General features: G+C 33.1%; 1 protein-coding gene and 2 non-coding genes across 3 annotated transcripts; 2 read left to right on the top strand and 1 right to left on the bottom strand.

Moving 5' to 3' along the window:
• The first annotated feature begins 288 nt into the window (after positions 1-288).
• Trnaa-ugc (transfer RNA alanine (anticodon UGC)) lies at positions 289-360 on the top strand. The gene has a single exon. It is a non-coding gene; the product is annotated as a tRNA-Ala (tRNA).
• Positions 361-567: 207 nt separating this feature from the next.
• Trnaa-ugc (transfer RNA alanine (anticodon UGC)) lies at positions 568-639 on the top strand. The gene has a single exon. It is a non-coding gene; the product is annotated as a tRNA-Ala (tRNA).
• Positions 640-2367: 1728 nt separating this feature from the next.
• LOC140050370 (uncharacterized) lies at positions 2368-17264 on the bottom strand. Its single transcript, XM_072095533.1, has 13 exons — positions 17235-17264; positions 15433-15636; positions 12575-12762; positions 9689-9838; positions 7983-8081; positions 7227-7363; positions 6742-6847; positions 6375-6510; positions 6032-6179; positions 5438-5727; positions 4925-5167; positions 4603-4699; positions 2368-4170 (listed from the first exon to the last, which is right to left on the bottom strand). The coding sequence occupies exons 1-13, from the start codon at positions 17257-17259 to the stop codon at positions 3396-3398; spliced, it is 2598 nt and encodes an 865-aa protein (XP_071951634.1). The 5' UTR covers positions 17260-17264; the 3' UTR covers positions 2368-3395.
• Positions 17265-18763: the final 1499 nt, after the last annotated feature.

Here is an 18763-nt window from a genome sequence, read left to right on the forward strand (position 1 = left end):
TCTCTAACCAAGCCGCTACTGACTGACACGAAATATGCATTATATTGGAAAGCAGCGTCCACGTGGTTGAATAGGCAAGCTAGCCTGGCCTACCTAGTCTAGCAGTGGTATAGTATCAACATTTATCGTTATTTTAGCAGTCATAAACGAACATTTTTAATGTAACTCATTACACTAACACATTTAAAGTAACAATTTCTATAAATTACATTAAATATCTAACATTTAAATATCGCATTACTACGATTTAATAGTCAGTAACCAAAGATATCACGACACTTTCAGATTGGGGATGTAGCTCAGTGGTAGAGCGCTTGCTTTGCATGTAGGAGGCCCCGGGTTCAATCCCCGGCATCTCCACAATTTTTTTTTTGTCCCTTCGATACTCAATATTTTAAGTAAATACTTACTTTATTTATTATCTTCTTTTCTACTTTTTTTGGTGAATTTGAATTTAAATTGTAATTCCTAATTGTCCTTTCTTTAATTTCCTTCAATTTAGTAAAAATACTGTAAATTTCATATTCATACGAAACCTGTTACAAACAATACAAATCGTTTTATAACGGGGATGTAGCTCAGTGGTAGAGCGCTTGCTTTGCATGTAGGAGGCCCCGGGTTCAATCCCCGGCATCTCCACAATTTGTTTTATTTTTATCTGTACCTGTTTTTGATCACCGTGACAATTCAAAAAATGTCATTTAAAAATATTAATACCTGTGTACAGGGAGTTGTTATTAGAACAACTCCCTGCTGTGTATGTACATTTTTATTTGACATATACTAGGCCTATAGGGCCTAGGTACAGTGTATAAGCGCAGCCCTCTCTTGCGGCGACTTTAACGGTATCTTCGATATTTTTCTCATCTGGAATTATGAATCTTACTTAATATAATGAAAAATAGAGATTAATAAAATATACTTTGATAGGACATTTTGTAGTTTTTATCAAGTTATTCACTCTGCAGACAATTAAAAAAGTTTTTATATAGCACTTATAAAAAGACTAAATAAACGGTTAAATTCAACGAAAAATAGAAGTTATGACAAGTATTCTTCTATAATATTTAAGCCCATCGCACGCCTCCATATTTTTTCACGCTGCTGCTCTAGCCCGCTACGTCCCATTAGGACTACTCAATCAGAAACTAAAGCAAGCAGCAGTTATAGTTCTAAGGACGACAGTTTTGCGAAAATGGAAACTCCACTATAATTTATTGATTCCAGCTGCTACAGTAGACCCAAAAAACGTCTGCGAAAAGAGTCTATTAGGACATGTCATGTACAAATCCCAAAGCATTTCTGGTATATTCACTGTCAGATATTCATTGAATTATTATCAAAACAGTTCATTAAAGTTTGTGTTTGTAATAGGATACTTCACACTTGAAATATCTAGGGATATGAAGTGACCCCCAGACTTGACCTTAGCAATAAAATTAACTAAAGTGACAGAAATTGAGTATTCACTTCTGTAACGAAGGAGAAAAGAAACCCAAAAACCATTGTCTGACAGCAGACAATTTAAGTATTTGTTGCTTTAAATTACATTTTTTTAGGTAAAATAACTATTATGTGACAATAAAATGACACATTCAAAAACATTTGAAATAAAAAATATTTTTCAAAAAGCAAGCAGCGTTTTTTGTAAGAAGTATTTCTTGTCTAACTTATCTAACTGTTCAAATCGGGTTTGAGACAATATTTATACATTTTCCATTAAAATTACTGATTTCACGCAGTTTCTGTACTTGGCAGAGGGCGCTGTTCATTTTAATTACAAACTGTGGTCTTCAAAATGCATACAAGCCTACATCTGAGATTGAGGAGGAGAACTCCACTATGATGTCTGTTTCCACGCATCCCCGGGCCATCTCCCCTCATTCTTCACGCACTCGTTATTTGCACCTCATTGTTTATAGCCTTTTTTTTTATTTAAAGGAAGTAAAAGAATTTTAAGAACACTGAAACAAATTATCCTCATAAATCGTTTTATTTCAAATTCTTTATTAAATTCTTTTCAAATTAATAGTAAACTTTTAAAAACACATATCAATTAGAACACTTATAAATGCAACAACTTTATGAATTAATTTGATTAATTTGATCTTAAGTAAACACAACAGAAATAATAATATAAATTATAATCATCATAATTTCGTGAGGTAATAAATATAAATTTCTAAATTTAAAAAAAAAATTATTTTTATTGCTTATGAATTAAATACACATTTATAAAGAAAAATGAAAATTATTATTACATTATTTGGAGGTGTGGGCTTTCAACATCTGCTAATAGTATTTCTTGTTAGTCAATCAAATGTAGCCACAACTTACTCTCCCCCCCCCCCCACCCCCTCTCCCGCCTCCCTACATCTCTTCTGAAATTCACACATTGCATGACGGTGCCAAAACAGTATAATACATATATCTTTTATCTAACAGTTTTATTTTCATTATCATAATTTCTAATTTTTTCTTTATCATGAATAATTATATTTATAAATATTATTTTCATAATTCTGGTTCATGATTACAAATAAATACTGTTTTAGTCCAAACTATCAATATCATAATCACATGATCATAATTTATATCGTCATTATCACTTAATTAATCATTATCATTGGTTTGCATCATTGCACTTTCTAATTTCAAATATTTACTGTCGTCGAAATTGTCATAAACTTTTATTCCATTATAACAAATAAGAAATGAAATATATCAGGCATACAAAACACACACATAGAAAAAGAATTGCAAATGTCTATACAAAATCACACCTATAACTATATTAATAATATAAAACCTAAACTGTTTAATTTTCTAATAACAAAATGAACTAATATCTTGGTTGCTATGATACAGTACTGTGATGGACTAATACTGACCTGACTTAGTAAAAGAAGACAAATATTTTGGTAACCTCTGACCTGTAATATTTAACCTCTGACCTGTACCAAATAATAAGTAAATACTGTACAAGCTTATAAAATGCCACAATATTGATTAATATATAGCACACATATGTTTGTGAGATGGATTGATTGGAGAGGTTGGAAATTCAAGTACATTCAACTCTCCCAATACCGGACTCTCTGAAAACCAGAAACTCTTCCAATAATAGAGTCCAAACAGTCTCAAATTTAATTTGACCATTATGAACCATTCCGAATACCAGACTTTCCGGAAAATCAGACATATTTGGCCAGCCCAAAGGTGTCTAGGGAGAGTTGACTGTACCTTGTTGTCAAGAAATACAAAAAAAACTTTTATTTAATCAACTACATTAATGAGAACAGTACAACACTGGTGCTGATGTGAGAATTACATAATCAAAAGGTCATTTTTTTACACGTTTTTGTATAATATATTTAATACAAGCTATGAAGGGTTTAGAGAAGAAGCAATGCACCACAGGAGGCGCATGTCACAGCGTCGTCTGAATTACTGACAGAACATGATGGACAAAGATTCTCACACGGCGATAACGACCTCCGTGTTCTCCACACTCTATCCTGTCTGGCTGCCATCGCACTTGCTTTGATAGTCTGCTCTTTAGCTGGGTTTTTCCCGCCAACTGCTTGTGAAGATTCTGTGTGCGAACTGATACTACTATTAGAGCTGCTGGAACAAACCTTCTGTTTGGCATGACCTCCTTCGCTAGATTTCGCCGTCTTTCTTTGGTTACTGGTCTTCTCCGAGACGTGGTTTCTCGTTGAGGTTTGAGTGCGATCACTTCCTGTATGACCTGAGCTTTCTCCTGAACCGTCAGATCGAGGTTCATCCGATGATTGCTGTTGAGGTCTAGAACGCGAGTTACATTTGGAACATGCGTGATTGCGATGGCAGGAATGAGAGTTACCTGCGCAACGACTACATCTGTAGCTGGTTTCTGATGACAGAAGAGCACGGAGAACGTCTGGACTGTTATGGGTGGCTTCTACACTCTCTTCTTGATTCGGAACACCGTCGGTTGGTGATTGCTGCGAGCTACCAGCCAAATAAACAAAACTGTGACCTTGAGGGCGTTTGTAACATCGTCTTGCACTTGCAGATTCTGCAACACAATCTCGACAAAACACTCGTGAACATTTCTTGCATTTGACAAAGAATGTACTACTTTTGGTGGCACAGTTGAAGACTGAACACTTAAGTTCCCTTGTGTACCTAAGATGAAACAAAATTGAAATTTAATTAGGTGCTTAAGTTGAAAATTAAGATTACGGATTACTACCTGCATCCTGTGAAACCAATTTAATGCACATGTGTTTCAAAGGTCAATAAGCTAACTAAAATCATATTTTTTATATTCAATCATTCTACATGCAAACATAGTTGTACAGGGGTGTTGAGGAAAAGCCATTTTGTGACATGCTAAAGCTCTGTCTACACTATCAAACTAGTTTGACAAAAAAAGTGTGATGTGCCCAAATATGGTAGTGCTATGACATCATCATGTCCATATATAGGCACATCACATTTTGTTATCACATCAAGTTTTATTGTGTGGACAGAGCTTTAACCAACCCCCATCATCTTCTGTAAAATTTTCTACACATAATTTTCATCAATATTTCAACAGTGAAAGCAACTACTAACCCAGAGGATGACTTTTGACTGTGTTGGTGACACCGCCTCCTTACTGGCGACACTTCTTCTGAGGTGGACTGAGCTGTTGCGCCCTCTGTTTGATTACCTAAATAAAGTCAACAATTAAATATTTTTAGCGATTGCTAAATAAAAATAAATAAAAAACACATTTTTCTAAAATTCAGAAAATTTCAATTGAACTGATCAATTCAATCAATCAAATATGGTAGTGATATCACATCATCATGTCCATATATGGGCACATTAATTTTTTTTTTTTAACATAAAGTTTGACAGAGCTTTAAATGAGTAAAACAATTTTGGACTGTACCATTATTTGCAGGGTTATCCTGCATGACAGACAGAATTTCCCTTGCTGAAAGTGAAACAGTTGTGCCAGCATCTCTATTGCTCTGGCCAGCCCAGTTGCCAGCATTCGGCCAAGCCGATCGTAGCGGCAGCTCAATCTCCATATCACTAATGTCACTGAGGTCAGGACTCTCTGTGGTTGATGAATTGTTTTCGCGGGCTGCTACCGAAAACGGAAGAGGCATGTATGGGTAGGAGCGTCGATCTACCAGAATAAAAAAATTGTTGGTGTTATCGCAAAAATATATTGGGTGTAAGCATATAAATTTCTCCTCTATGAATATGTAATGTAACAATTGAATTGTGATCTGAGAGCTTCAAAAGAGCTAAAATTGTTTATGTTATTTTTACTTGTGTGTCTGCCGCCTTTTGTTTTGATTTTCTTTGCAACACCCTGCATGGCTAATGGTTTATATCTCATTTACATACTCATGAATTTAACACGAATACCCTAAAAACTTTTACATAAAATTACCTCTTATAGTGCAGTGGCGCAAGAAAGGGTGACATCCCAAATTTCTTCCCCCTTCCTCTATTGCTAGTGCTTCCCTCAGTTGGCTCCCTCTAAGACTAGTTGACCGCGAATGCATTGCACGTTGTGTAGTTCTGGTTGTTGAGGCTACCGTTGTTGATGTGGTTGTTGCAGCATTTGATGACTGACCAGTAGTTGTAGGTCTTGCTACCTCCTCTGTTCTAGTGCTATCAACATTCGTGTCATCATTCTCCAAGACCATCACATCTTCTGGTTGTATACTTCTTCGAGATCTTAACAAAAAACGGAAATAACATTTAAAATTCAACCGATATCTTTACTATATTATCTCCTGCTACATTTCATTTTATTTTCATTTCCATTTCATCAATTCACTTCCAGCCCATTTTACAATAAAAAATCTTGTTCATTTTCGGACATGCAGAAGCGTCTTTATTAAATGATTTAGCTAAATATAATGCAAAAAATATTAATTTGTTGTAAATTATTTGTAGCAAATATATTTCTATACTTATGTACATACAATTAGCAATCAAGATAGATAACTCCAAACAAATAATAAAATCGCCCAATCACCTAGGTGTGTTTGTAGTGCGCCGTGTACGGCCATTGTCCAGACGAAACCATTCTATATTCTCTGGTTCTTGTCCTTCACTTTCATCTGTAGTAGGGTCTCTTGGAGAGCTTGCTCCAGATTGACATCCTTCAGAGCTATTTGCTTTTTCTGCAAGTGAAGGAACACAATGTAATAAAATGAGAAGAAACATTTAATTCTGTATTTTAAGAGAAACCCTATCTCCTTAATAGGGTTGTATACTGTGGTCATAGTGTTGAAACATGCATTTCCCCTTGTTTATATCACAGGAATGTGTCCTCTTAATAGAGATGTCCCAAAGGAAGGGTTCTGAATTATGTATACCTGTGTCCTCAATAATAATGCCATGATTTGAGATCTTGTCAGCCATAGTGCAGTCCAGTAAACAGGACAGGTCATTCTGGGTGCATGGTTTAGCCTCCATACTACAGACAGCTTCACCTGTTTCTCGGCAATCAATCTAAACAAAGAAAGCAAAGTTGTAATTAAAAAATCTTGAGAAAGAAAAAATATTAAAATCATCAAATATGGAATACATCCGATTGTTTGACTGATATCACTTTATTTGACATTAATAATATTTCGGCGGAAGAAGAAAAATCAAAAGAAGCAAGCTGTGGAAAAAGTAATCTTTTGATGAGTTTCCATATTATATTACTGAATGCTTGCAAATTCATCTAAATTATCTTACCTGCATCTGGGCCTTCTGCTGAAGGATTTCATAATCTGGTCCAGAAATAAGAGCTTGACACGAAGCATGGAGGCGATCACATCGACCAATCATATCGCTCAGCTGCCTAAAAAACAGACGATATAGAGAAATATAAAGAAATGAAGATGTATGCAGGGTAACAATAAATGGAGATCCATCTAATAAAACGCAGGGGTAAAGGCCCCTGGTTTAGCACTCATAAGAAGCCCTCCAACGGTGGGTAGTTGCATTGGGGCTACTCATGCTCTGGGGCCCCTTAAGTTTCAGGGTTTAGCCAGTAAGTGCTGTAAGTATTAAGCTCTGTCTACACTAAAAAATGTCATGTTCCCAAATATGGACATGATGATGTCATATCACTACAATATTTGGGCATATACAGTAAGTACCATATTTGGGCACATCACTTTTGTCAAACTATTTTGATAGTGTAGACAGAGCTTTACAACAGTACAGAGTTGTCTTACTTTTTCTGTTTTTCTAGGCTCTTAACTTTACTACTTGATAAATTCTTTAATTTTCCTTTTATTTGATTTTCTCTTCTATACAACTTTCTCCGTAACATCTCAAAATGATGCGTAATCTCTCGCATAGATTTTTCTTCCTGCAAAAACATCAATTTTTATTAATTATTATAATACATAAACCAATAGTGGTGTTTGTAGTCTATGAGTGCCACCTATCTGGATAAACCGACAGTAGCCTGTGCTTAGATATGAAAAGTAAAAAGTTCCTAGAACACCCATGTACCATAATAGACTAGCCCACAACCAGGCCCACATGTGGGAACATTCAAACGTACCTCTATCGATATACAATGTTAATATAAATGAATTTTATTATCAATGGCCTCAACATTATTACTGGTACAGTATTCCAAAGGACTCAAATTCATTGTGTTCTAGTTCTAATGCATTATTACATAGCTTCTAAGAAATGAAATTAATATTGATACAATTACAAAATAATGATAATGACCTAATAAGAAGTCACAATATTGAATTTCATCATAAAGATACATTTCATGCAATGTTCAGAATATTGTACATTCTTGTATTACATAGCATGGCTTCAAGGCCTCTTCACTATACAGTTCATGGCAAGTTTAACAACATATTCTACGAAGACAATTCTAGTATCTGCGATCGTTAAAGTCAAAAGCTTTTGGTAAGTATGATTTACAGCGTAACAAACTCGTGAATGTCGGTCGTTATCGGTATTACCTTAAATCTAATGGATGCAACCGTGTCGTGGATTGACTTTTTGCTCAACGTAACTTTCTCACGCTCTTTCATTATTTCATCCGCCAACTGTTTGCAAATCTGAAAAAATACAATAATAATAACTTTATTTGAAAACGGAAAACTTGATCACTTAATATAGTGTTTTTAACAAGGCTATTTTAGTACATAGAAAAAAAAACAAACAAATAATAACAATCACACTATAATGCTCAAAATAAAAGTTTGTGCTCTAATGACTTTCAAAATACTGTACAGATACTATAACCATAATTCAAATTTTTAGATGTTTGTTTTCCATATTTATCTACAATTTATTTTTAAAAAATACTAAAATCAACTATACTATATTTCAAAAATATTTTCCCTTTGATAGTGCGACAAAATTACTTAATTTCAAATGTCAAACTAAAATATAATAATTTTTACCCTACGATGCATTTACACTGAATAAATGAACTAGTACTATTATTAACAAATTTATGATGTATATTTCGTATATCAGAAAACTGGGGCGTACCCACCCCAGAGGCTTTGATAACATTTGTTTTATATCATCCTGAAGCAGACATATTAAAAATGATTTACAATAAAGTACAAAGCATTAAACATAATTCTAAATGTATAATGGTAACATAAAGTTATTAAAGGGACTAAGAGAATGACTAAGCATTCATATTAGATATCATATCACATAATTAAACAGTTACATATAGCTAGACTTTAAATGCACTTGAAAACATTACATTATGCCAATCAAAATTACTATCTTATCAAAAGTGTGATGTTAATATCTAACAATTTTCAAACCACTCTCTTCTAACAATACAATTTTTGGTAAAATGTTTACTTTTACCAAAGCTAATATGATATACAATCTTGTTTTCTGCATACAATAACCTACATGCTATCCATAACATACCGTCGAAATAGACACATTTGTTTTCCATTGGGTTTTCTAACCTAAAATATCTACATTAATACATAACAGCCCACACTCTGCCCCAGCATACTGTTTTCACACTCTTAATGTAGTTAAAGTAATTAAAATTGACCCCTTGGCTTCATATTGTTAGCTCTACCCCCTTGGCTTCATATTGTTAGCCCTACCAATAGACCATCAAATACTGCAGCCTTAATGATCCCCTTTAACACTGCTCTGTTGAACGTTTTTCAAGTTTCTGTGTTTTTTATATGTTTTATTTGCCATTACCACTGTTAATAGCTTTTGAACCCCAATGTAGTGTGCCAAACAGCATTAAATACTCTTCTTCTTTTCAGATACTATACGGCTCAAAGCTTCCATATTATCTGCCATTTACGTTTAATCTTTTAAATTCACTGTTAGAGTCAACATAGGTTGTTGAATTGTGTCCACAAGTTCAAGACAGATTTCATGAAACAATTAAAATCAGATTGGCAACATTTTAAGCCATGAGCCAAACCTGAAAATTGTGTGAACTTTTAAGCGAAAGACAAATCAATTTCACAGAATAATCAATGTTAGTTTGTTCAGTATTTTATGAAAGTTCCATGATACACAGTCACATGTTTCTCACATATTTCCACTGTATCATAAGAATTATTTTAAAGGTTATGGGGCACTGTATTTAGGTATTTGCCTAGATACTGGACATAGACATTTTGAAATTTGCCTAGACACACTGTACTACAGCTAACGTTCTCACCTGTCTACCTTCTTCTGCAGCAGTACTAATGAGTTGGCACTCATGGCCTTCATGTTCGCCATACACCTGGCAATATATGCAAATGATCTCATTGTCAGTGATGCAGTACACCTTCTTTGGTTCTCGTTCATGGATATTGCACACCAATACCTACAAAACAAAATAAAAATAACCTTTAACCTGAAGAACAAATTGTTGCATTATGATGGATACATCAATTATAAAGCTCTGTCTACACCATCAAACTTTATGTGACAAAAGAATGTGATGTGCCCATATATATATGGACATGATGATGTCATAATAATAATAATACTATAATATTATTATTTGTAATATCTGTAAAAAAGAAGCAAAAATGTTCCAAATGCGTCACTGTCTCTATAAACTACTTTCCTTGATTTGTTTGACCTCAATAAATCCAGCAATGAAGAAGCAATTAAAGTTGTTTAAATATCGATAATTAAACTTAATTTTTGCGTTAACTATAACCTAATAAACTGAGCCAATATGTACATCTATAATCCACAGAGTATAGAACTCGGACACTTAATTTACTTCAAATTTACTTCACGTATATAAGTAGAACACTAACACAAATTCCAAGTATAGTATAATAAAAATGTTATATAAAAACAACTTAGGTATTTAGATACATATTCTCCTCTTAAACCTTTTGTAATTTAAGATAACAAGATAAGAAAGAAAAATCTCTCTAAGCTGAGACTAGAACATGCCCCTTCAATAGACAAGGGGTTTTGGGCAGCTGAGTTTTCACTGTATGTTTCATTGGATCACGTTATAGCTTTTCACCAAAAGTAGACACAGGTGGATCCAAAAAAGGTGGGGAAAGGAGGGTGTGGAGGACAATTGGTCAATAGGAGAATACTGCTTTTAAAAGTTTCATCTTTAGTATTTCAGTTGAAAGAGATACGAAAGTTCAAATGGAAATCTCAAACCCTGACAATTGATCAATCTGAATTACATATAGATTAATGTAAATTACCTAAGAGTTTAAGAGAGTGAAATCCAAAAGCTACGCGGCATTATTGATGTTGAACATTATTCATAAACAAAGTAAAATATGCAAGGTAGTTCAGAATATACTATTAAATACAACATTTGATAACGTGATGGCCACAAAGAGCATGTCAACAGAACAACTACTTTAATGTAAATACAAATACCTAATGCAAAGTCACGTCAAGGTCAGGACATCTTGTTATAATGTTACGAAAATTAACACATTATAACGAGAATATCGCCGCATCAATAATGCTATCATACAACACCATAAAACACTATCGCGTTTGAAATTAACTGAAACAGGCAAAAAATATAAAATCTGCAATTTAGCAATCCACTTTATAACTTAGTAGGTCTTGACAAGAGGTAGTTAAATAATAATACAAATTGCTCATTATGTAGTATATCATTGTATAATAGATACAATATAACAGCTTGTTTAAATGGCAAAAACATTCAACGATAACATAACAAATAATAATAGTGGTGTACAAATAAATGGATGGATTTGCTGGCTAAAGTAATAACAAGACAATTAGGAGGTTGGATAGGTCTGTCAACACCTGTCATCATCCACTGCTCTCTACTAAAAAAATGTCATAATTTTTCTGCGATTTAACATGTATTTTGGAATTATATCCAACACCCACACAAGCTTTTTGACTGTAAAACAAAAAATCTTTAAAAAATAGCAACTGTCGTCAACAAACATTTATTAATGATTCTCCGTCAAAAATGATAATAATTTGGCTAAATTTATTCATCCTATATATCATCCCATCTGTACTGTAAATGTTTATTGATGTCCCAGATTAATCCAATGGTTGAAGTATATCAATTTCAATTAGAAACAAACAATGCAGTTTGTAATTTCATGCGGTGATTAATAATTTAAAACCAAATAAGTAGTCCTTCTTAATTAATTACCGTAGATCTTGTGTATATGTTTGTCTTGTGAACAGGATTGCCACCTTTAAGAAGGACTTAATTTGCTTATGGTTATTCTTAGCAACTTGTCTAAATATATAAAATAAATAAACGCAAGGATGCTTGTATTTAGTATGGTCCGTGAATGAAGCAATGTTTGTAGTGTATAATAATAATATTAATAATATGATTATTAATATTTCAACACAATATTAAACATTAAGTGTCACTACAAGTCAAGCATGTATAAACCAATCATTAAATACACAAGTTTAATTTAGCTCTGCGGTACTGACGACGCATCAAAGCGCAACAGCGCCGTGCCATAGGGACGTATGAAAGGTACATGCTAAGTTCACTACGAACTGTCGTGGGGAATCAACAATTATTCTACACTGCAGCGTGGTGTTAAAAACAATCAGTATTAACTGATACTATTTCAACTTCATTAAAAGAAGATAGAAAATAATAAATATGACTTAACATCAGATTATTTTAATTGTAATATGAAAAATATTTATTGAAAATACAATTATAATGAAAAAAAAGGAGATATTTTAAACCAACCAAAATAATATCGGGAAAAAACGATAATGATGTGAAAACCCGAGAGAGAAAGTCGGCAAATTAAAACGTTTGTTTCGTCTGATGCGAATGTTATTTTTAGAAATTTCTACAGTAGTTCAAATCCACTAGCATCTAGTTCTGAATTGTACGCAACCGTAAACTAATATGCAAATGAGGAACTTGACCTAAAAAAATGATTATAATTTCATGGTATCAGAAACAGCGGTAACACACAGAACAGATTCTGCAATAAATATAGTACAATCTGAGTACATTGTTCTTAGTAATTTAAGCATATCTTACTTCTTAAAGATACATTGTCCTGAACAATTAAAAAAAATGTTACCGTATCTCTTGAATACTTACAGGATTTGTAATATTACTACTGCTTTTATCTCCTGTATCTTCCAGTCCTTCTAATATCTCAAGAACGGCAAAGTTTTTAGCTAATCTCTCAACATCGTTTGAAAATCCTGACACAATTGTGTCCGTCTTGCATGAAGGACATCGCACATAGCCTCTTGCCACTTTTCCTATTAGTTTTTCCAAACAAGCTGCGAGAAATAAAAAAAAATAATAACCTCTCAACTAGTGGTAAAGAGTTGGTGGAGTGACCATTAGTTGGAAGAGTGCCTGTGAGTCAGGATAGTGACCATTAGTCATGAGAGTGACCATTAGTTTTGAGAGTGAACAGTCAGTAGTTGGAAGAGTGACCAGTAGTTTGAAAAGTGGCTGTGAGTCGGAATATTGACCGTTAGTCATGCGAGAAATAACAAAAAATAATAACCTCTCAACTAGTGGTAAAGAGTTGGTGGAGTGACCATTAGTTGGAATAGTGACCGTTAGTCGTGAGAGTGACCGTATAGTTGGAAGAGATATTGATATTTATTTGAGTGGCACATAGGTTTGATGCTTTGCAATTATGCAGTTCTATTTCTATCTTTTGACAACAAATAAATAATACGTAAATATGTAGGGCACTGCAACCATTTGAGAATGTCATACATTTTTAGGCCATTGCAAACACTTTGAAAGTGCTCTTGTCACGCTGCTGATATAACACCACCAAATAACTGTACATGTTACAAACAGCTTTTTACTCGAAATTGACTTCAGAACCAATTAATAAATTCAGAAATGTTGTGTAATTGATTGAATGGATTTGATGTTTCGCTACCAAAACACATCATCAAATTTAGGAAAGTATAGTTAATCGGAAATAATATTACTTTCAAGTTTAATTGCCACAAATAATCAAACGTAAAATGAAAGAAAGTCAACCAGGTGCTGGCAAATTTAGAGTATGTTTGAATTGACAGCATATTAACAAATTCTTTGAAAAAATTCAAACATACTCTAATAGTAATACTATATATCTACTGAGCATATGCTAAAATATATTATAATATTCAAACAAACAACATTTAAAGAAAAAATTTTCTAATACCCTCAACATCTGGAATGTGTATATTGATATTCCTGTAATAGTATACACAAGACAGTAGAACAGTCTTGATAGGATCCAGAGCTAGAGGGGGAGGGGGGAGGAGTTGGATGGGGAGGGGGGAGGAGTTGGATGGGGAGGGGGAGGAGTTGGATGGGGGGGGGGGGGGAGTTGGATGAGGGAGGAGCTCACTCACCCTTTTGACAGCGAAAATTAAATTTGAAAAAAACTGTTTGATATCAATTTTTGACAGAACATTTCATCATGTTTGCGCTTCCTTGTTTAAAAATCCTAGATCTGCCTCTGTCTTGTCTTTAAAGTAATTTCATATTAAAAACATTTTATAATTTGTATGTTTTGTCTACTTAGAAAATCTTTATAAAACATTGACCTGTATTAAATGTATAAACAAAACTATTTGATACTCTTTAACAACTTTATGTTCTCACAATGCAAATGTGTTAACAGTAGAAAACATAGCAATAGGATATAAGTGCTATATGGCCTATTAAACAGTGTCTTGATGTTCATTCCATTGGGAACAAGGTACTTGCTGGGACGTTAAGAATTGTCAATCAGTTTAACAGCACAATTTAAGCAGACACATTAGTTTAAACTTAATATTTTTGTCTGAACATTTGTCTTTTAAAGTTGATCAAAACAAGTGATAAATCATTGCGATGAGTGCTTATAATAGATGTTGGTTTTTTTTAAACGCTGAATGATAAATGCGATGTTTTAAATGAGGTAAACCTTGAGGATGTACAGTATGCCCTATTGACGACTAATTGGCAAGATTGGGACGTAAACAAAAACATATTTTGCGACAGAAACTGACCAATGATCGAATTCACGACGATGCTTTCAAGGTAACTCAAATCAACGTTCATTCAAGGGTTATATTTATCATCACGTTCTCAAATGATTTAGGGAAAGATATTTGGAAAAGAACCAAATTAAACTTCACAAAGTTTAATTCATCAATTACTACAACAGCTATTTGTGAAAACTAAAAATAATTTAATTTCTAACTAAACCAATTTCAAGAAAAATGAAATTGATTTTGTAAATTGGTTTTTGAAATTTTTAATAGAAATGCAAATTTGTTTTTTAATGCATGTACGTTTATTAAAGTTTGTGATTGCTGTATAAATTTCAAGGTTAAACAAGTTATAGTAACATAGTAAAATTTGTTGTTTTTGATATATGTCCGCTTTAGTCCATAATTAAATTCCTATTTCTAAGAAAAAATAAGACACAAATCTCATAATGCAATCACAAATTTCATTATAAATCGGTAAAAAGGAATGTGGAGAGTTGATAGTGTTTATGTACGATGCTTCATGTGAAGATTTGTGCAAGTTTCATTTTCATACAAAAATTAATCAATAAATTGAATTTTTCTCTACAACTCATCTCGACGTATGGCCATCTAATACAAATCAGATTATAACTATCGTATTCACAAAATTAAACCAATTTATTTTTAGACAAGTATGAAGTTTCAAAAAGGGTGAAATGCTGGATGAGTTTGAATGTTTACACAAAACAAAACTAGTTCCATCTTGAAACTCTACCCATGAGGCGCATTTTTAAGAGGAAAATAAAACTATAAAAACAGAATATCAAGCAGAGTTCTTACATTTTTGGAAATATAATATTTGGTTTATATTATATCACCTAAAGTCTGAAGAAACTGACATAACATTAACGACGGACAAAAACGATAAAATTGTATATTGAGTATGGAGTACGGTATTAAACCTAGACAAGATCTCACCTGTGCAAAAACTGTGTCCACAAATCAAGATTCGTGGAACTGCTTTGCCGTTGCAGGAAAATCGGTGGTAACATATTGCACAATAGCGCCCTCTATGATCTTCGGTGTTTGAGTCTATACTTAGCGTACTAGTACTGATGTCGGACTTAGCTTGTGCCATCATTTCGATGCCACACAATTTGTATACTCTTCTATTCCACTTTTCTAAAAAAAATCAAACACAAATTTATAAATTATTTGAGGGATCTAAACATTCGTTTTTCGGATGATGGCAACGGCGGTGTGTAAATAAAAATCAAAAAGGTGGGGGTGAGTGATGCCATCTGATTTGAAGGTATCAGGGCTACTAAGAGTCATAGGTGGGATGAAGGTAATTTTAGAAACATCGAAAATTGGGAAAAGAGCTGGTGAGACATAGAAACTCTCCTATTAGTCAAATTAAGAGGCCTAATCTATAGTAAGTTACTATATTTACACATTTTTCAGTATAAATTTAGAGAGTTTAATTATTAAAAATGTGTTTACCGCAGACAAAGAGAGCGCGAATGCAACCTGATATCGCATATAATATTCAAAGCCAATAATAGCAATATTAAGCCTATGTTGCAGCGAGTACAGCCTATTGAAAATCAAACCATACCTAAGGGCTTTATTAGTAATAGTTTAATACTATTACGCTAGGTCCTTTAGAATTTATGGTTGGGTAAAATTAGTCTGTGATAATCTTGTACCAAATTGGAAACCTGACTGATTCTGATTTAAATACTAGATTTATTTGGTAATTGTATATATTCAGCATCTTTTTACAGCAGATTCTGTCCTCATTCATATATTAGTTCTATATCAAGGCAAATCCTATAATACAGAATCACATATGTTTCATATGTGTTCCTGTATCATAGACAAATTAAGTTTATAAACATATTGTGTGAATAATAAACTGTAATAATATATTCATATGCATTCTATGCATCTCATAAAAAAAAATCCAGTGATTTTTGTTCCACAAAAAGATAAGTTGAACTACTTCGCAAAATTTATTATTAATATTACTGAATGAACTAAATCATTTTTTGGAGCGTTGAAATTGACACTCAATGCAAGATAAACAGAGAGTAAGAAGAGCTGTAATAAATAAAACTTCTACAGCGTTATGTAGTCTCATTTGATATACAATCTATGATAATAAATTTTGTTTATTACGTAAAGTAACTGTAGTTACCAATTCGAAAGCTACTCATATGAAGAATAATCTGCATGGGACCATTTGAGGGTTATAAAATGGACCACCGGGACTCTGGGCTTAAAATGTCCCCAGTCTACAACTCTCCTAGCCCAAAACTATCAGTGCTGTACTACACAATATATAGTAATACTGACAACATTTTGTAAATGAGAGCCACCTAGCAACTGGAATTTTTTTTTGTAGCCCAGAGAGGTACAGTATTCAGAGCAAACCACACACTGTAACATTAAAATAAAACAGTGTGTTTAATAAGATGTTCTGTTGGGTTAAACACTTATTTTTCACTAGCCTGAACTAACAAGTGCTTTAGATTAACATTATGTTGGCTAGCCCTGAGCAATATTCAGACATGAGGCTACACGTTGTACTAATTTAAGCTCTGTAAAATGTAAATATAAACATTTTCATTAGACTTTTGATTTGTTATATTAAACAAAACACCAGAAAATATGAATCACATTTCTTAATCAAAGTACTTTTCCCAGAGCAGAGATTACTTTTGTTGCCACTAAATACTTAAAATAAATTGACTACAAAGATCAATGAAGGTACTTACTCAGTTTCATGCAAAACTGTCTCATTGTAAAGCTCTTATGAACAACTAACACAAGGGCAAGATAGAATGGAGAGTGTACATCACATTGGCCAACTTAACAGATTATTCTGTTTCTCTGCTTTGAACCAAATATAGTAGAGTGAAATCTGATTTGTTTCATCAGGGTGAGTGAAATGAATATGTAATTATGTAATTTCACTCTTCCTTGGTTTAATGTTCAGATAGATTAACAAACCAATAACTCAGGAAACACAACATTATTGGTCACCTCTAACTAAACATTTAATGTGAACTAAAGCTCTGTCAAACTAGTTTGAAAAAAAATAGTGTGATGTGCCCAAATATGGTAGTGATATACACAAATATGGTAGTGATATACACAAATATGGTAGTGATATACACAAATATGGTAGCTATATGCGTAAGCCACGCCAGTCTTACACCGTACATTCTACGTGTGAACGTACTCTAACAATGCTCCAAAAAATATTTAAGAGAAAGTTTTCAAGCAAAGCTATACATATTATTAATACAGTCAAGTCTCCTAATACAGAACTCTCCAAAAACCAGAAACTCTCCGAAAACAAGACTTATTCTTAATGACCAAAAGGTCCCAAATTCCTGTTTACCATTAAAAACACATTCCGAATACAAAACTTTCCAGAAAACAAGACATATTTGGCCAACCCAAAGGTGTCCGGTATTGGGAAATATTGTAGGAAAACAAAATTGGCATATTATTTATGAGTAAACACAATCATGTTTTGATATGGCCAATAATTCAGTAACTCTTACATATAACAGTGACGTCATATGAATATTTATAAGGATGTAATTAATTACTTTAGGGTGAAACTTACAAAAATTATAATTTATTTAAACGTTTCTTATGAAGTATGTTTCAACAAAGAACAGGTAATATCATTACCAACAGCAAGAGCATCCTGGTAATTTTGTATGTCTTGGGAATTTGGACAATTAAACCGTAATCAATAGTATAACAATAGCAATGTTCTGTAAAATTGTACAACATTTTTAGAACTCTGACGACAGCAGCGATAAATTAAATTGTAATCTAGGCCCCGGAGAGGAATATTAATTTACATCAAGATAACACAAATTACTGACGTCATTTTATTGTGACCCTGATTGAGACCGAATATTATTTGGACATGATTCGCTATAAATAAATGCCGGTAAAACCGTTTCCAATCCTGACTTGTTTCCGCACTAGGTTAGGCCAACAGTTAAATCTGGACAACAATGCACTACTGTACTTTAATAATGAGTCCATCTTTTCCATACAACATGAATGCATTTTAATGTATTTTGCCGATGGGCCTTGCATTCAATTATAAACAACCTTTAACGTAATCATTCTACACGACCTTCAAACTCATATTTTATTCATATTTTTTGTTCTAATAGTCTAGTTAAAGGGGGATTCTGGGTTTAAAATTGGTTTTAAATATCGTTTATTTATTAAATAAAAAATATTATAACAATATAGACATGTCAGAATGAAGAAG

Source organism: Antedon mediterranea, chromosome 5, assembly GCF_964355755.1.
Source record: "Antedon mediterranea chromosome 5, ecAntMedi1.1, whole genome shotgun sequence".
Lineage (NCBI taxonomy): Eukaryota > Metazoa > Echinodermata > Crinoidea > Comatulida > Antedonidae > Antedon > Antedon mediterranea.